Genomic DNA, 12,671 nt, shown 5'->3' on the forward strand with positions numbered 1-12,671 from the left:
AACATTTCTACCAACTCAACCAAAGGAATAAAAAAGAAACATTGGTAAAGGTTCCTCTACCAACCAACTAGAACTCCGTGGATTGGCTAGTTCCTGACACAACATTGAGTGAGGCACTGTGGAGTAAGCTCTATAGGGATGTGCAAGGTCTTTCCAAAACTCTAAGCCCACTAAATTGGTGAATCTTGTGAATTTCTATCCTATTAGTATATTTGTTGAGCTTTTTCACTCATGCCATGTGTATGCCACTAAGACTACGTTAGTCTACAAATCTCTTTCTTCTTCCTTCTATGATAGCTTCTTGATGGAGGTTGGTATGTGAAAGAGTTGGATGGCATATGTTCCAAGATTGCACTTGATACTCTGATTGTCAAGTATATAATTTCCACTCAATTGCTTATCATCTCCTTTTGGTACAAGCGTTCTCGCTTCATTTGAAGTTGTTATGTGCCTATTGATAAAGAGTGAGCAGGTTTGGAGAGGTGACATGTGAGGTAATATGGTTGCAGTTATTACTTTAGGATTTTGGAGTACACGTACAAAGATCGATTTTCATCTATTGTGACATCCTTAGCAGCATACATGTGGCTTGGAATCCATTGTTTCATGTCAGGACAAAGCACATTGAGGTGCATTACACTTCATCAAAGAGAGGATCTTGCCAGGCAACATCGGCCTTGAGTACTTGCTTATAGATGATCAGGTTGTAGATATTTTCATGAGGCCCTTGGAGCAAAGAAGCTTTGATGGTTTTGAGCTATGATTGGCACACAAAAGATGGTATTGACCTTGAGCGGGAGTGTTGAGATGTCAAGGCCAACATATACTACTCCTGGATGGTTATTAGCAAAAATCATCATCATTGGCGTGCCTTGGGGAATACACATATCTTTGCCAGTGATACTCTAGCTAGATTACATTAACTTGGTCTACTTACTAGAGTGATGACTCACTTCCCCATCTAGCTCACTCACTAGCAGTTCACACTAAACCATTGTACTAGTTTCCCCTTATGTTGTATTTTCTCTTTGATGCATTGTAGACTTCTTATCTTGAGTTAGTAAAGAAAAAGAAGAAGGAAATGTTTGCCTCCATCTCTATGGGTGCACGCGCGCGCGCGCGTGTGTGTGTGTGTGTGCATGCGTGCTTGCAAGAGCTCAAGATCTTTCCTTGTCTCTCTCTCCCTCTCTCTCTCTCTCTGTCTCTCTCTCTCTCTCTCTCTCTCTCTCTCTCTCTCTCTCTCTTAATTATAATCTCCCCATTTAGAGTGAAAAGCTTAACAGTCCTACTTGATGAAATGTCCTTGATAACAAAGGGTCCATTTTAATTTTTCGTGAATTTTGTGATATGATGTTTAAGGGAGTACACTAGCACTAAGTCCCCTTGCTTGAACTCTTTAGTGATCAAATTTGAGTCAAGGAATTGTTTCTATTTTTGTTTTTGTGGTAGATATGTGCATCGGTTGCTAACCTTTGCTCATCTATCCATGCTAATTCCTTTACCCTTTCCCCCAATTCATGTCCCATCCATTCTAGATCATTTTCCACTCTTAATGTAGGTAGCAAAAATTCCATTGGCAATATAGCATTTAATCCGTAGATTAGTTTGAATGATGTACTAAATCTTCAAAGCAGTCTTGTAGGCAACCCTATTTGCCTATAATGCAAAATGTAATTTCATTTCCTAGTTTGTTCTTCTTCTTGGACTGACTATTTTTGCAAGGGTAAAGCTTAATGTCTCGTTTGTATGTTCAACTTATCCATTGGCTTGTGGATGATAAAGTGCAAACTTGTTGTGAATGATCATGAACTCATCTAACATGTGTTCAATTACTTCATTCAAGAAGTGTGTGCCCCTTTATTTGTAGTCTCAATTGGCAAGCCACATCTTGTTAGAACATAATCATATAAGAATAAATATGTTTTCCTCGCATCATTTTTCCTTGTGGCTTTTGCTCCAATCCACTTTGTCAAATAGTTCATAGCCATAAGGATATACTAGGCTTGGACCTTGTATTATGGCAATTGAATGGGCCTCACAAAATATTTCCCCTATTTGGCAAAAACTCTTACCCTCATCATTGGTCCCAATGGCATATAATCTTGTTTCGTGGAATCTTTTCCCTTTGGCAAGCATTGCATCGTTTACTATACTCTTTGGTATCAAAAAATAGAATAGGCTATCAAATCTCAGCCATCATAATGGATCTAGAAGTGGTGTCAACTGAAAAATGTCCTCCTATTAATCTTGTATTTGCTTGGTCTAAGATAGGAATATATTTGTCTTTACTAGCACATAAGAAAATTGTTGGTCTTTACCTTGTTTATATAGGTTGCCTTCAATAAGAGCATAATCTTGATCCTCTACTACAATTATCCTTTGTCTCTATTTACTCCATATTTTAGGAAGGTTTTAATCAAGAGGTATTCTACGATATTCTACCATGTATTTCCCCCCTTGGGATACAATCATAACCTTGAATAGTGTGGAAAATGGTATTGAATCCACCTCATATAAAGCATTGTTTTCACATCTCTCAATGTATTTATGGACATATGTTTTCATTGATAGCCAATACCCCTAAGCTCTAACCATTTAAGCATTTTAACAGTTTGATCCTTAGAAAGTGGCCAATCTATTGTGATCTCATGAGCTTGGCTAAAAAAGAAATGTTGTTCCTATGGTTATATGTATAAATGCATAATTCCACCAATATTGGTACAGTCTTTTTGCAAGTAATTAATACATTGCCAACTCGGGGAGGTCACCTAAGAAAAATGTAACCTGTCACGTGAATTCAACAAAAGGGTATTTAAAGTTCTTGAAACTTACTACTATTTTTTCCAATTTGAGAAAAACTTACAGTACTTTTGAAAGAAAAGGGTACATTATATTCCTAAAAAAATTCACAGATAAGGGGCTTTACAAACATGTCTTGAACGCATGTGATATGGCAATTTTACACATAGTCCCCGAGATTTTCGATTGTTCAATTATCTTAAAGTATAATGGACTAAAAATTCTAGTGTCAAACTATGCTATGTTCATCAAAGATTCAATTTCTTTGAGCCGTTTTGGTATCATTTTTACAGAGAAAAAGTAAGCATCTGGTAGATTATCATCTACCCCTTTAGGTGCTTCTCTTGATGTAACCTTAAATATGCGATCAACCCTAATATGTGTAGTACCTTCCTTTACAACAATGGTAAAGTTTAATTCCAACAATATTATGCACCATCTCACAATTACGCATGTTACAAGGTTTATTCTCACTAAATAGAGTGGGGCTTGGTGGTCTATAGAGAATGTAAACTTGTTGGCCTATAGGTAATGCCAAAATGTCTTCACAACATATATACATCCCCAACCCTTGTCTTTTAGTGGTGATGTGATTTTTCTTTGCAATGGTTAAGTGCCTACTAGCATAACATATTGGAAAATCCATTGTGACTTCATCACATTGAGTCAAAAAACAACCAATACCAAAATTCGATGCATCAACATGCACATGGAAAATCTTGTTCCAATCATGTGCCCTTAGGATTCCTGATTACGAACATGTCCTTCAACTTTTGAAAAATCAGCCAAGTTGAAGTTACTAATCAAAGCTTAAACATGCTATACAACTATTGAATACATGTAGATAAATCTTTTATACTATCCACAATGTCCATAAATGCTCGTAATTCTTGAACTTTTGTCACTTTTGCCAGCTCCATGATGGCTTTGATGTTTTCCAGATCCATTAATATTCCATTTTTGTACATTAATACTCCAAAATTTTACCTTGTTGTACCATAAAATACACAATTCTTAGGATTCTAGCAAATCCTATATAAACAAAAATTTTCAAAGACCTTTTCAAAGGGTCAAAATGATTCCCCCACGAAGAAGAATGAACACAAAGGTTATCCATGTAAAATTCTAAGATCATTCTTAGGCACTCTTGAAAGGCATGACTCGTTAGTCTTTGGAAAGTGATTGGAGCATTGGTCAAACCAAATGGCATGGCTCTATAGGCAAAAATGGCCCATTAATACGCAAAAGCTATTTTGTGATGATCTTTATAGTGTATAGCCAATTTGTCATACCTCGAAAAACCGTCCAAGAAGCTATATGCATCTTTGCTTTTTACCCTTTTAAAAACATGTTCTAAGATTGGAAGAGAATAGTTATCCCTAATGGTAGCCGGATTCACTTTTTTGAGATTCCCCCACACAAACTTGAAGTTTGCCATTTTTCTTGATACTACCACAATCGGTGAAACCCAATTTGTATGTTCCATCTTATAAATGAATTTTGCTTATTTACTTTTTGTTCTATATTCAACAATTAAGGCTCACCTTCAACCTCAGTTATCCTTATAGAGCTCTTCTTTTTCTTTATTTTCATATTTGAATCCTACAAGATTTTCTTACTTTGACAAATAACACTGCATTATTTTGTCTTTAGCACAATCCTTTGCCTTAACTAACATCAATAATGAGTTTTACCCTTCATTGTGTGTGACAGAGGCCTAATTTGGCCCGACTATTTAGTGTAAAGATTTTGATGGGATTTAGTTAGGCCATGGTCACACGAGGCTTAGTTGTCAGTTATTTGAACTGATTGGGTGCCCCCTACTACTGGTAGGTTTCATATCATATTGCCTGGGAATCTTCGCAGATTCTTTACGTTACTTACCTTGCCCAAATAAAACTTCAATTGCAAGCAGGTTTTGAACTCCCGCAGTTGGCTTTAAAGACCTATACGGATGGCTCTAGCCACCGAGCACTCGTGCAGATAGTGCTCACAGAGGCACGCCTTAATAATATTAAAAAAATAGCTGCTCGCGCAAGGTGCCACCCAACTGCTTCGCACCGCATTGCCCACCTCGTTCCTCTTTCCGCTCATCACCAGAGAGAGAGAGAGAGAGAGAGAGAGAGAGAGAGAGAGAGAGAGAGAGAGAGAGAGAGAGAGAGAGAACTGCAGAGCGCTTTAGTAGAGAGAGAGAGGGCGGACCCCGTTTGCTTGTTGCAGACCTCCTCCATCGCCCCCTCGCTCGCTTTCCCTTCATTAGTGCTTTTTTTCTTGGCTGGGACAGAATCAATGTTGATTCTCAAGTTCATTTCTTTTCTTTTAATCGTAGGGACATACTTGGTCACACACAAAAAACGAGCATTAAATGAATAGCTATGCCTACACTTTATAACTATGTCAATTTTGGCATATTTGTAAAGTTCGAGGCATAGTTGGGAGGTTGAATGAGTAACTAAGCGTTGCATGACCATGCAAGAGGCTTAGTTATGGGCATAGTTATAGTTATCTATAATTGATAACTACGCCTCGCGTGCCCATAGCCTTAGCTGCATTTTGTGTAACCGCATAGACATGCACAATCAGCAACATCGATAGTGTTCGGCGTACCGCTCGGCTTGCCGTTGTCCCGTTCAGAGTTCTCTCTCTCTCTCTCTCTCTCTCTCTCTCGATCGTACAGCGAGTGTGTGTGTGTGTGTGTGTGTGAGAGAGAGAGAGAGAGAGAGAGTGAGTCTTGACACTTCACATAATTGCTGTGTAGACCCGCGCACGCAGGGAGATCCCTTTGCAAATGTCGCAGCTACACATGCTGGATTGAGACACAAGGTGGATGGCAGACCATGGATTTGTTGTACTCTGCCACTCCTCCGAGGTTTGGCACAACAAATTGGAGGAGGCTACCGTTCAACAAAGGCTTGTATGTATTCCAACTCCTCTTTTTATAGTCTTGAGAGAAGGGTCTTTATCGGTCACCTTTAGTTAATCTTAGACATGGATTGTGGCCTGTATCTATTTGATGGAATGTGTGTGAGTAGACCTTTCTTGGCAACTTAGCAAAGAAAAACCTGATTTTAATGCATTTTATGTGGGTCTGGTTGAGGTAGCATAATGCTATTTGCAAGTCACCACATACTCCCCTCAAAAGCATGGCTTGTGAAAATTTAGGACTCACTTTAGCCACATTTGGAGCTATCGCTTTCCTTGTAGTATAAGGAGCAAAAAGAACTGATATAAACTGTTTTGGAGGGTAGTGCTTTTACTTGTCAAAGAGTAACAAAATTCAGCAAGCACCGATCATGTAGGAGAAATGAAGAAAGAGAAGCCAGACTCACATCCAAGATTGATGTTGTTGTGGCTGAATGTTTTAGGGCCTTTTGTGAGTGTGCGCGTGTGCGGAAGCGTGAGAGAGGAGCGGAGAGAGAGACAGAGAACACAAAACGCTCGTGTAGGGGAAGAAGGGGCGATCACCCCCCCATGACTACCAGATAATGAGACCAGTACAATGTAATGTCAGACTATGTGAAATGGGTACCTTCTTGACTCGATATACAGGAGTGCCCAAGGTGGGCGTCCAACTCAAGTGGGCGGTCGGACAAGGTACAACCTAGACTATGGGTGGCAGCTGTACAAGGAAGTGCCCTAGACCTGTGTGAAGCAACAGAGTGGTGTAAATCTAACACCCCCTCTCAGTACTGGTTTTTGAACAAACCGCATGAAGCTGAAGATGTGAGGCAAATGATGAAGATGTTTGGTGCGATGTCTTCGTACTCCGCATATACAGGGTGAAGATACTGCGGGAAGGTCTTGAGCTGAGTGTAAAAAACAACTCCTTGTCGTGAAAGGAGTGTCAATAGACGTGCAAGTGTCTTGTCCAATAGGATCTGTGGTGTCTGTAGTCAAACCGTCTAGACAAAATTGGAAAGCCCAAGAACCGTCACCAGTATGACCGGAAGTCTGTCAATGCATGAGCCTATAACCCAGTGTGGCCAGGTAGCTAAGCTATATAAAACTCCAAGAAGGCCAGATGTAGCAATCTGCGCCGTAAACGTCCTCCGAAACAAGGAAAGCCAGACTAATCAGCCTGCACTATAGAAGCTACCGTAAGCTGCAACAGTCCCCCGAGACCGCACGGACCACCACCGGATGGTGTCCTGTGAGTAGGTAGGGTAATACAAGATGAGGGAAAAGCCAGACTCAACAGACTGCGTTGTGAAGGGCCTCGGAGAAGAGGTGTGGTCAGACCAAGCTGTCTGCACCGTAATCATATTGTAGAAGAAGGGATGCCAGACTGAGCAGTCTGCGCTTTGAAGATCCTCCGAGAAGAGGAAAGGCGAGACCAATGTGTCTGCATTGTCTTGCCTGTATCTCCTGCCTCCAATCCTCCAGTGTCAACCAAAACAAAATTCGCGCCAATAACGCCACCAAACTGCAATTCGGTGAAATTGGCTTGTAGGGCGGTAGATGTAGGCTTTCACCCAAAACTTTACTTTAAGCTTTAACACATAGAGAAACCTTGCAGAAGGAACCTGTAACAAGAATTTACACTTCAAAGTACACACAGCTCAGAAGCTAGAATATTCCGAGTAGACGCCGACAACCTGTAGGCCCCAAAAACTGGCGCCCCTTTCGGTATTTCTTTATTCCTTTATAGGGTAAAGTTACAAAACTAGAGTCCTGGGGATCTTCACCTGTATCCAAGTAGATCACACATGTTCTGGCAAAATTTTGGCAGCATAACTGCACCAAAATTCGCCTTGAACAAATCCCCTTGCTCGAACTCACTTCCAAGGACTTAAACCCTCTGTTTTCAGCCCAAAAACAGCAATTACAGCTCGTTGTATTTACTGGTTTTTACCCTGTTTTCAGTCCCAAACAGTCCCGGAATCGTCCTCTACCAGTGGGCCACTGTTCCCAATGCTTCTGGCATCCATACGGCTGCAAAACAGTCCAAAAACAACGCATAACCAGTGCTAAAATGAACCTGTAAGGTGAGGTTATCGCCCTCACCGGTGCCTGCTTTTGAAGTAGCAATTAGCTACTCCTGTTCTTGCTCAAAGAGGCTCTTGCCTCGGCATAGAAGCATAAGACCACACAATTGTACATACGTCAGCCCTCTTGTGGGGCATCACATAACTGCACCAGGAGGGGGGAGAGAGAGAGAGAGAGCAGTGTAGAGTGTGCAGGACATCACTTCTTGCCCTACACTGTACATGAGAGGGAAAGCTTGCACACAATAGCTCTTAACCTGTGAAGGTTCTCAATGGAGCATCCCCCTAGCATAAATCGAGCGCTCCCTCTTTTGCGCTTGACCTGTAATGCATATGTGAACAAATAGATGCAAAAGGGGAAGAGTTCCATGGCTACCAAAACCTGCATATCGCTGAAAACGCAGCAAAACAGCCTTGTAAACACGCATCTGTTGCCTTCCAATGCTGAAAATGAGCTCCTTGGTCCTAGGTAAAGTCATGGGAAGTTAAAAAATGCAGAGAAATGACTGAAAATTAGAGTTATTAGCCTCCAAAATTGCTCCAAAAAGTCAGTTACGAGTTTTGTTCTCTCAGACTTGGTAAATTGGCCAAAAAGTGCCACTTGGCACTCATGCATGTAATTTCCCTGCATTGGGCTTCTCGCTTAAAAATCTCTCAACTGGTGCATCAGTTGACTTTGCAGCAGAGTAATAAAATGTTTCCCTTGTCATTCTGAAGCTAATGATGCGAACATATTTCATGGCCTAAAATAGCAGTTCCCTAAATTTTAGGAGATGCTTCCATTAGACTCTCACTGGTCATTTGACCATCTTTCACCACTAGGACCACGTCCAAAAATGCAATGTAACCCAGTTCTCGGGTGATTTTCTCTGGGTGACCCCACCTTGTCACTGTGCCTCTATGAAGTTAATTTCCTAGTATCCACTAACTTATTATGTGCGACGAGGGGATCTAGATGACTTTGAACTGAGCCTAGACACCCTTTTACTACCGGAATTCTATTGCCAACCAACTTCCCATCTGCGTGTGAAACTATTGTTTCACACTGGCCATACAATGTCCGGTCATTCGCAACTTCAAAAAGAGGGTCCCAAAAATTAAACAAAAATCATCGGAAAGAAACCAACATCTCAAGTTAGCAATTGCCACGTCCTCGTGACACTCGGTGTGGCTCTCAATGTGAATGAGCTAGGAGTGTCCTACTGCCCAGTCTGGGGGATAAGTCTGTTGTAAGGTTACCGAGGGTGAGTGTAAGCAACTTGGAAGGTAGCAATCCAAATGATCAGGAGTGTAGAAGAGCAATTGCACTACCATCCAAGCCAAGCTCCGGGTGACTCTGGATGTAGTTGTGGGATGCCTGATCTCCTGCATCTTGCGAGTAAACTCTCCAAGAGAGTCCAAAGCACTGAAGTCCCACTCTAGTTTGTAGATCCAAGCAATGAACCTGTCCAAGAAGAGATCCAAGGTCCTCTCCCTAAGTCCATGTAGATGCTCCTGTGTAAGCAAATCTGACGTGTCGAGGTCAAGTGGTAAGTCTCTGTCCACCAAAGATGGTGGTGTCTTCTCTGGGAATGCCGGAATCCCATATGCCATGAGCATGGCTATATCTCGTGTGAACTCCTCTGATGAGTGCATAGGAGTGTCCATAGCAAACCAGAAGTCACCACCCCTTATGGAGTGCGAACCGTCGAATGATGGTTGGAATGAATGGATCTCCCAAGGATCGTACACCCGTAGATGATCAAACTGATGTAAAAGCTACTGTGTACTGCAGCAGTCACCGAGAGACCGCATGGACCACCATCAGATGGTGTCGTGGCAGGAGGTAACTTCATCCTCTGTGAAAAACACAAGCCAAGAGGCTGCTGTCCACCCAAGAACGCAACTGAGGTGATGAAAACACTGCTGTCCAGCGATTTTCAGCGTGCTCGTACGCTCCCGGCAGGGTCCAGAGTGGTGCAGAGGTTGTAGGGAGGGTGGGGAATCAATGTAGCAACCCACGATGGGCTGAAAACAGAGAAAACAGCAGGGGTTAATGGTTGAAATCCGACAGAAATGGAGAGGATACGGACCGGCAAGGCACCAGATGCCAAGCCGTGTGTCGAAAGGCAAGATCGAGGGTAAGAAGCCCAACGCTCCCCCTTTGTGTAGCAAATGCTGCCTTGCTGTCCAAAAAAGCTACAGATCCCAAACACGCCTGCAGATTTTTGCTCCATTTGCAGAAACGCTGGCTGTTGAAGAAAACATTGGCTGGTTTGATCTTTTGGGAGAAGAACATAATGTTGATGAAGCGCCTGGTGGTCCCAAACCATGAATAGCTGAAGCTGCTGTACACCTTGCAGTGACCGTCAAGCTAGATGGATCTAGTCTTGTGAGCAATTTAGTGGTTTGATTGATTAGGTTCCTAGTAAAGCTAAACCAATTGCAGATACGATCCGTCACTCAGGACATATCTTGGCTCTCGAGTCGAAGTCCACAGTAATCATTCAGACAGTATCTTTTGTTCACATGGAGAATCAATATGCATTTTTCGTCACCTTCTTTGTGTGTTACCTTCACATAGGGAAGCCATATTGCATGATTCACTCATGGATGAGCATAGAAGCATGAACCGCACTCTAGGAAAGGTAGACCGTTTGCATTTGAGGAATACACAATGTTTCAGCATTGTATGTAGGTCATGTTAGTATTTTGCATGTTTGTTTCTTAGCAAGACACAGTCACAGCCAAAGCATTAGCACGATCGTCCATCAAGAATACCTTAGTGGTTTGCCAAAGTCGCTAGTTGTAGGTAAAAAAGTCAAGTTTAGATCCCATTCTTGGCATGGACTCGGTGAAAGGTTTGACGCTGTCACATTTTTCATTTACATTCCATTCACAGTCATTTAGGAAGCATAGTCCCTTTTCAGTCACCTGCACAGTAACAGATGCGTCTATGAAATTGTTGTTGAAGTTGTTGGGAGATCCTTCAGAGGAGATTCTTGAAGAAGATGAATTTCAGATCGTAGACGAAGTTGAAGACATGGAGCCGAAGCAGATTATTCTGCATCGCTTTCGGCGTAGTCCAAAGAAGCAACCACTACAGTCCTTTTTGAAGTTCAAGTATTGCGGCACCCACGCATTAGAGTGGGCCGACGAAGATTTCTTTGCACATTCTCCGGAGTTGTTGGCGGACTACACAGAAGCCAAGCAGCTCGGTACCAATACCTTACCTTGAAAAGGGGGGGATTTCACGTGCACATCTAACCCTATGTGCATGTGGACAAGCTGTAGCTCCTATTTCTAGGGTTTAGGACAACCTAGGAAGTGTTTTGGCACCCTTGTGAGCTTGTACGCAGGACATGCATGTCCAGGCACTTTAGATTAGTTGCATACCCTTTGATTGCTCATAAGCATAGCCAATGTCTGCTATGTGTAGGCATTGGGGACTGTTCCCATACAATTGCATTAGTACTCAGCCTAGGTATTTATCTGCATGTGAATCACCTCTTATTAATAGTTTATTAACTTATTAATAAGTGGCATTTTTGCATCATTTTAGAAATCGTGGGGTTTTAAGTGGCATTGCCCTACTTAGCTTTTACCCCATGTATAAGTGACCCTAGGCGTCACTTCTCCACAACAAGTCAGTACCTCAAGCCTCTCTGGCGTTTTTGCACCAGATCAGCGCATCAGCATCAACGTTTTCAGTTTTCAGCCATAGCCTTGCCGCTCCGTCTCACAGATCCAGCTTAGCATTAGCGTTTTCAGAATTCAGTCCATCATAGCAGATCAGCCAACGTTTCCAGATTCAGCTAGCGGATCAGCCAACGCTTTTCAGTTTTCAGCCCATCGTCGATAGCAGATCAGCCCATAGCCTCGTCGTAGTTGCGGATTCCATCCATAATCCCTAGCGTTTTGCATTTCAGCCCTTAGCCTCGCAAATCCAAGCATCTACCGCAAGATCCCATCAGCATCTCAGCATCTAGTATCATTGTATCAGCATTTGTGCAATCTAAAACAAATACCTCTCTAGTGATAGAGAGGGGGCCCTTGGAGGGGGGTTTGGGACCTCTTTTGGTGTTAGTTCTCTCTCTCTCTCTCTCTCTCTTAGAACATTCACTCACAGTATCATTCTCTCTTTTCTCTCTAGTCTTTGCACATATCTCATGAAGTAAAAGGAACCTTGAGTATGCACTGAGCACTCATCCCGAGTATTCACCATCAATCACTTCCGTTGCACATAACATATGGCTAGGGTTTTTCTAGCACAATTTTCAAGCATCATGGAATGCCCCAAGTCTTCTGTGAGTGACCGATTTTCTCGCATGACAGGAAACTTTTGGTGTGCCTTGTTTGATAAACTTGGTATGAAGAAGATTTTTTTTTCTGCGCATCATCCCTTAACGGAGGGGCAACGTGAGATGGCCAATTCCACAATGTTAAATATGGTGAACTTTTGTGTGCCAGTTAGACTGTCTGACTTGGAAAAGTATCTGCCTCTTGTAGAGCATGCGTATAACAATATTGTACATTCGTCTTCGGGGAAAGCTCCTTTTGAGATTCTTTATGGTAAGCCTTTGCTTCCAGTCATCCTTTTAACTGAGGATGAGATATTTGCAGCAAATGAGTTTGTTGGAGATATGGACACTGCGTATGGACAAGTCAAGAGAGCAATATCATGCTCTTACGGAAAACATAAAAAAGTTGCGGACAAGCACAAAAGGAATTTGGATTTGACAGTCGGTCATCAATTGGTCTTACTCAAGTTTGAGCAGACGAGACTAAAGAAACGCTTTCTTGCGAGGGAGTCTATGTCTGCATTGCATTTGTGCATGAGGTTGCATCCAAGGACGTTTGGGGAGTGCTATGTAAGCATTAGTTTTCAGCTCACAAGTTTTTACAGAG

The 12,671-nt window shown here is 42.2% G+C and overlaps 1 protein-coding gene across 3 annotated transcripts in view; it reads left to right on the plus strand.

The window, feature by feature from the left end:
• Positions 1–5,320: 5,320 nt before the first annotated feature.
• LOC147422083 (thioredoxin H-type-like) overlaps positions 5,321–12,671 on the plus strand; it is a 53,479-nt gene continuing 46,128 nt past the window's right edge. For 2 of the 3 annotated variants that reach the window (XM_086503328.1, XM_086503326.1), the window contains exons 1-2: positions 5,321–5,434; positions 5,558–5,713. In XM_086503328.1, coding sequence (XP_086359454.1) covers positions 5,627–5,713 — 87 coding nt within the window. In that variant the 5' untranslated portion in view covers positions 5,321–5,434; positions 5,558–5,626. The other variant, XM_086503327.1, reaches the window with a different exon arrangement.

The sequence above is a fragment of the Adiantum capillus-veneris genome, chromosome 27 (genome assembly GCF_014529385.1).
Source record: "Adiantum capillus-veneris isolate H3 chromosome 27, ASM1452938v2, whole genome shotgun sequence".
Classification (NCBI taxonomy): Eukaryota; Viridiplantae; Streptophyta; class Polypodiopsida; order Polypodiales; family Pteridaceae; genus Adiantum; species Adiantum capillus-veneris.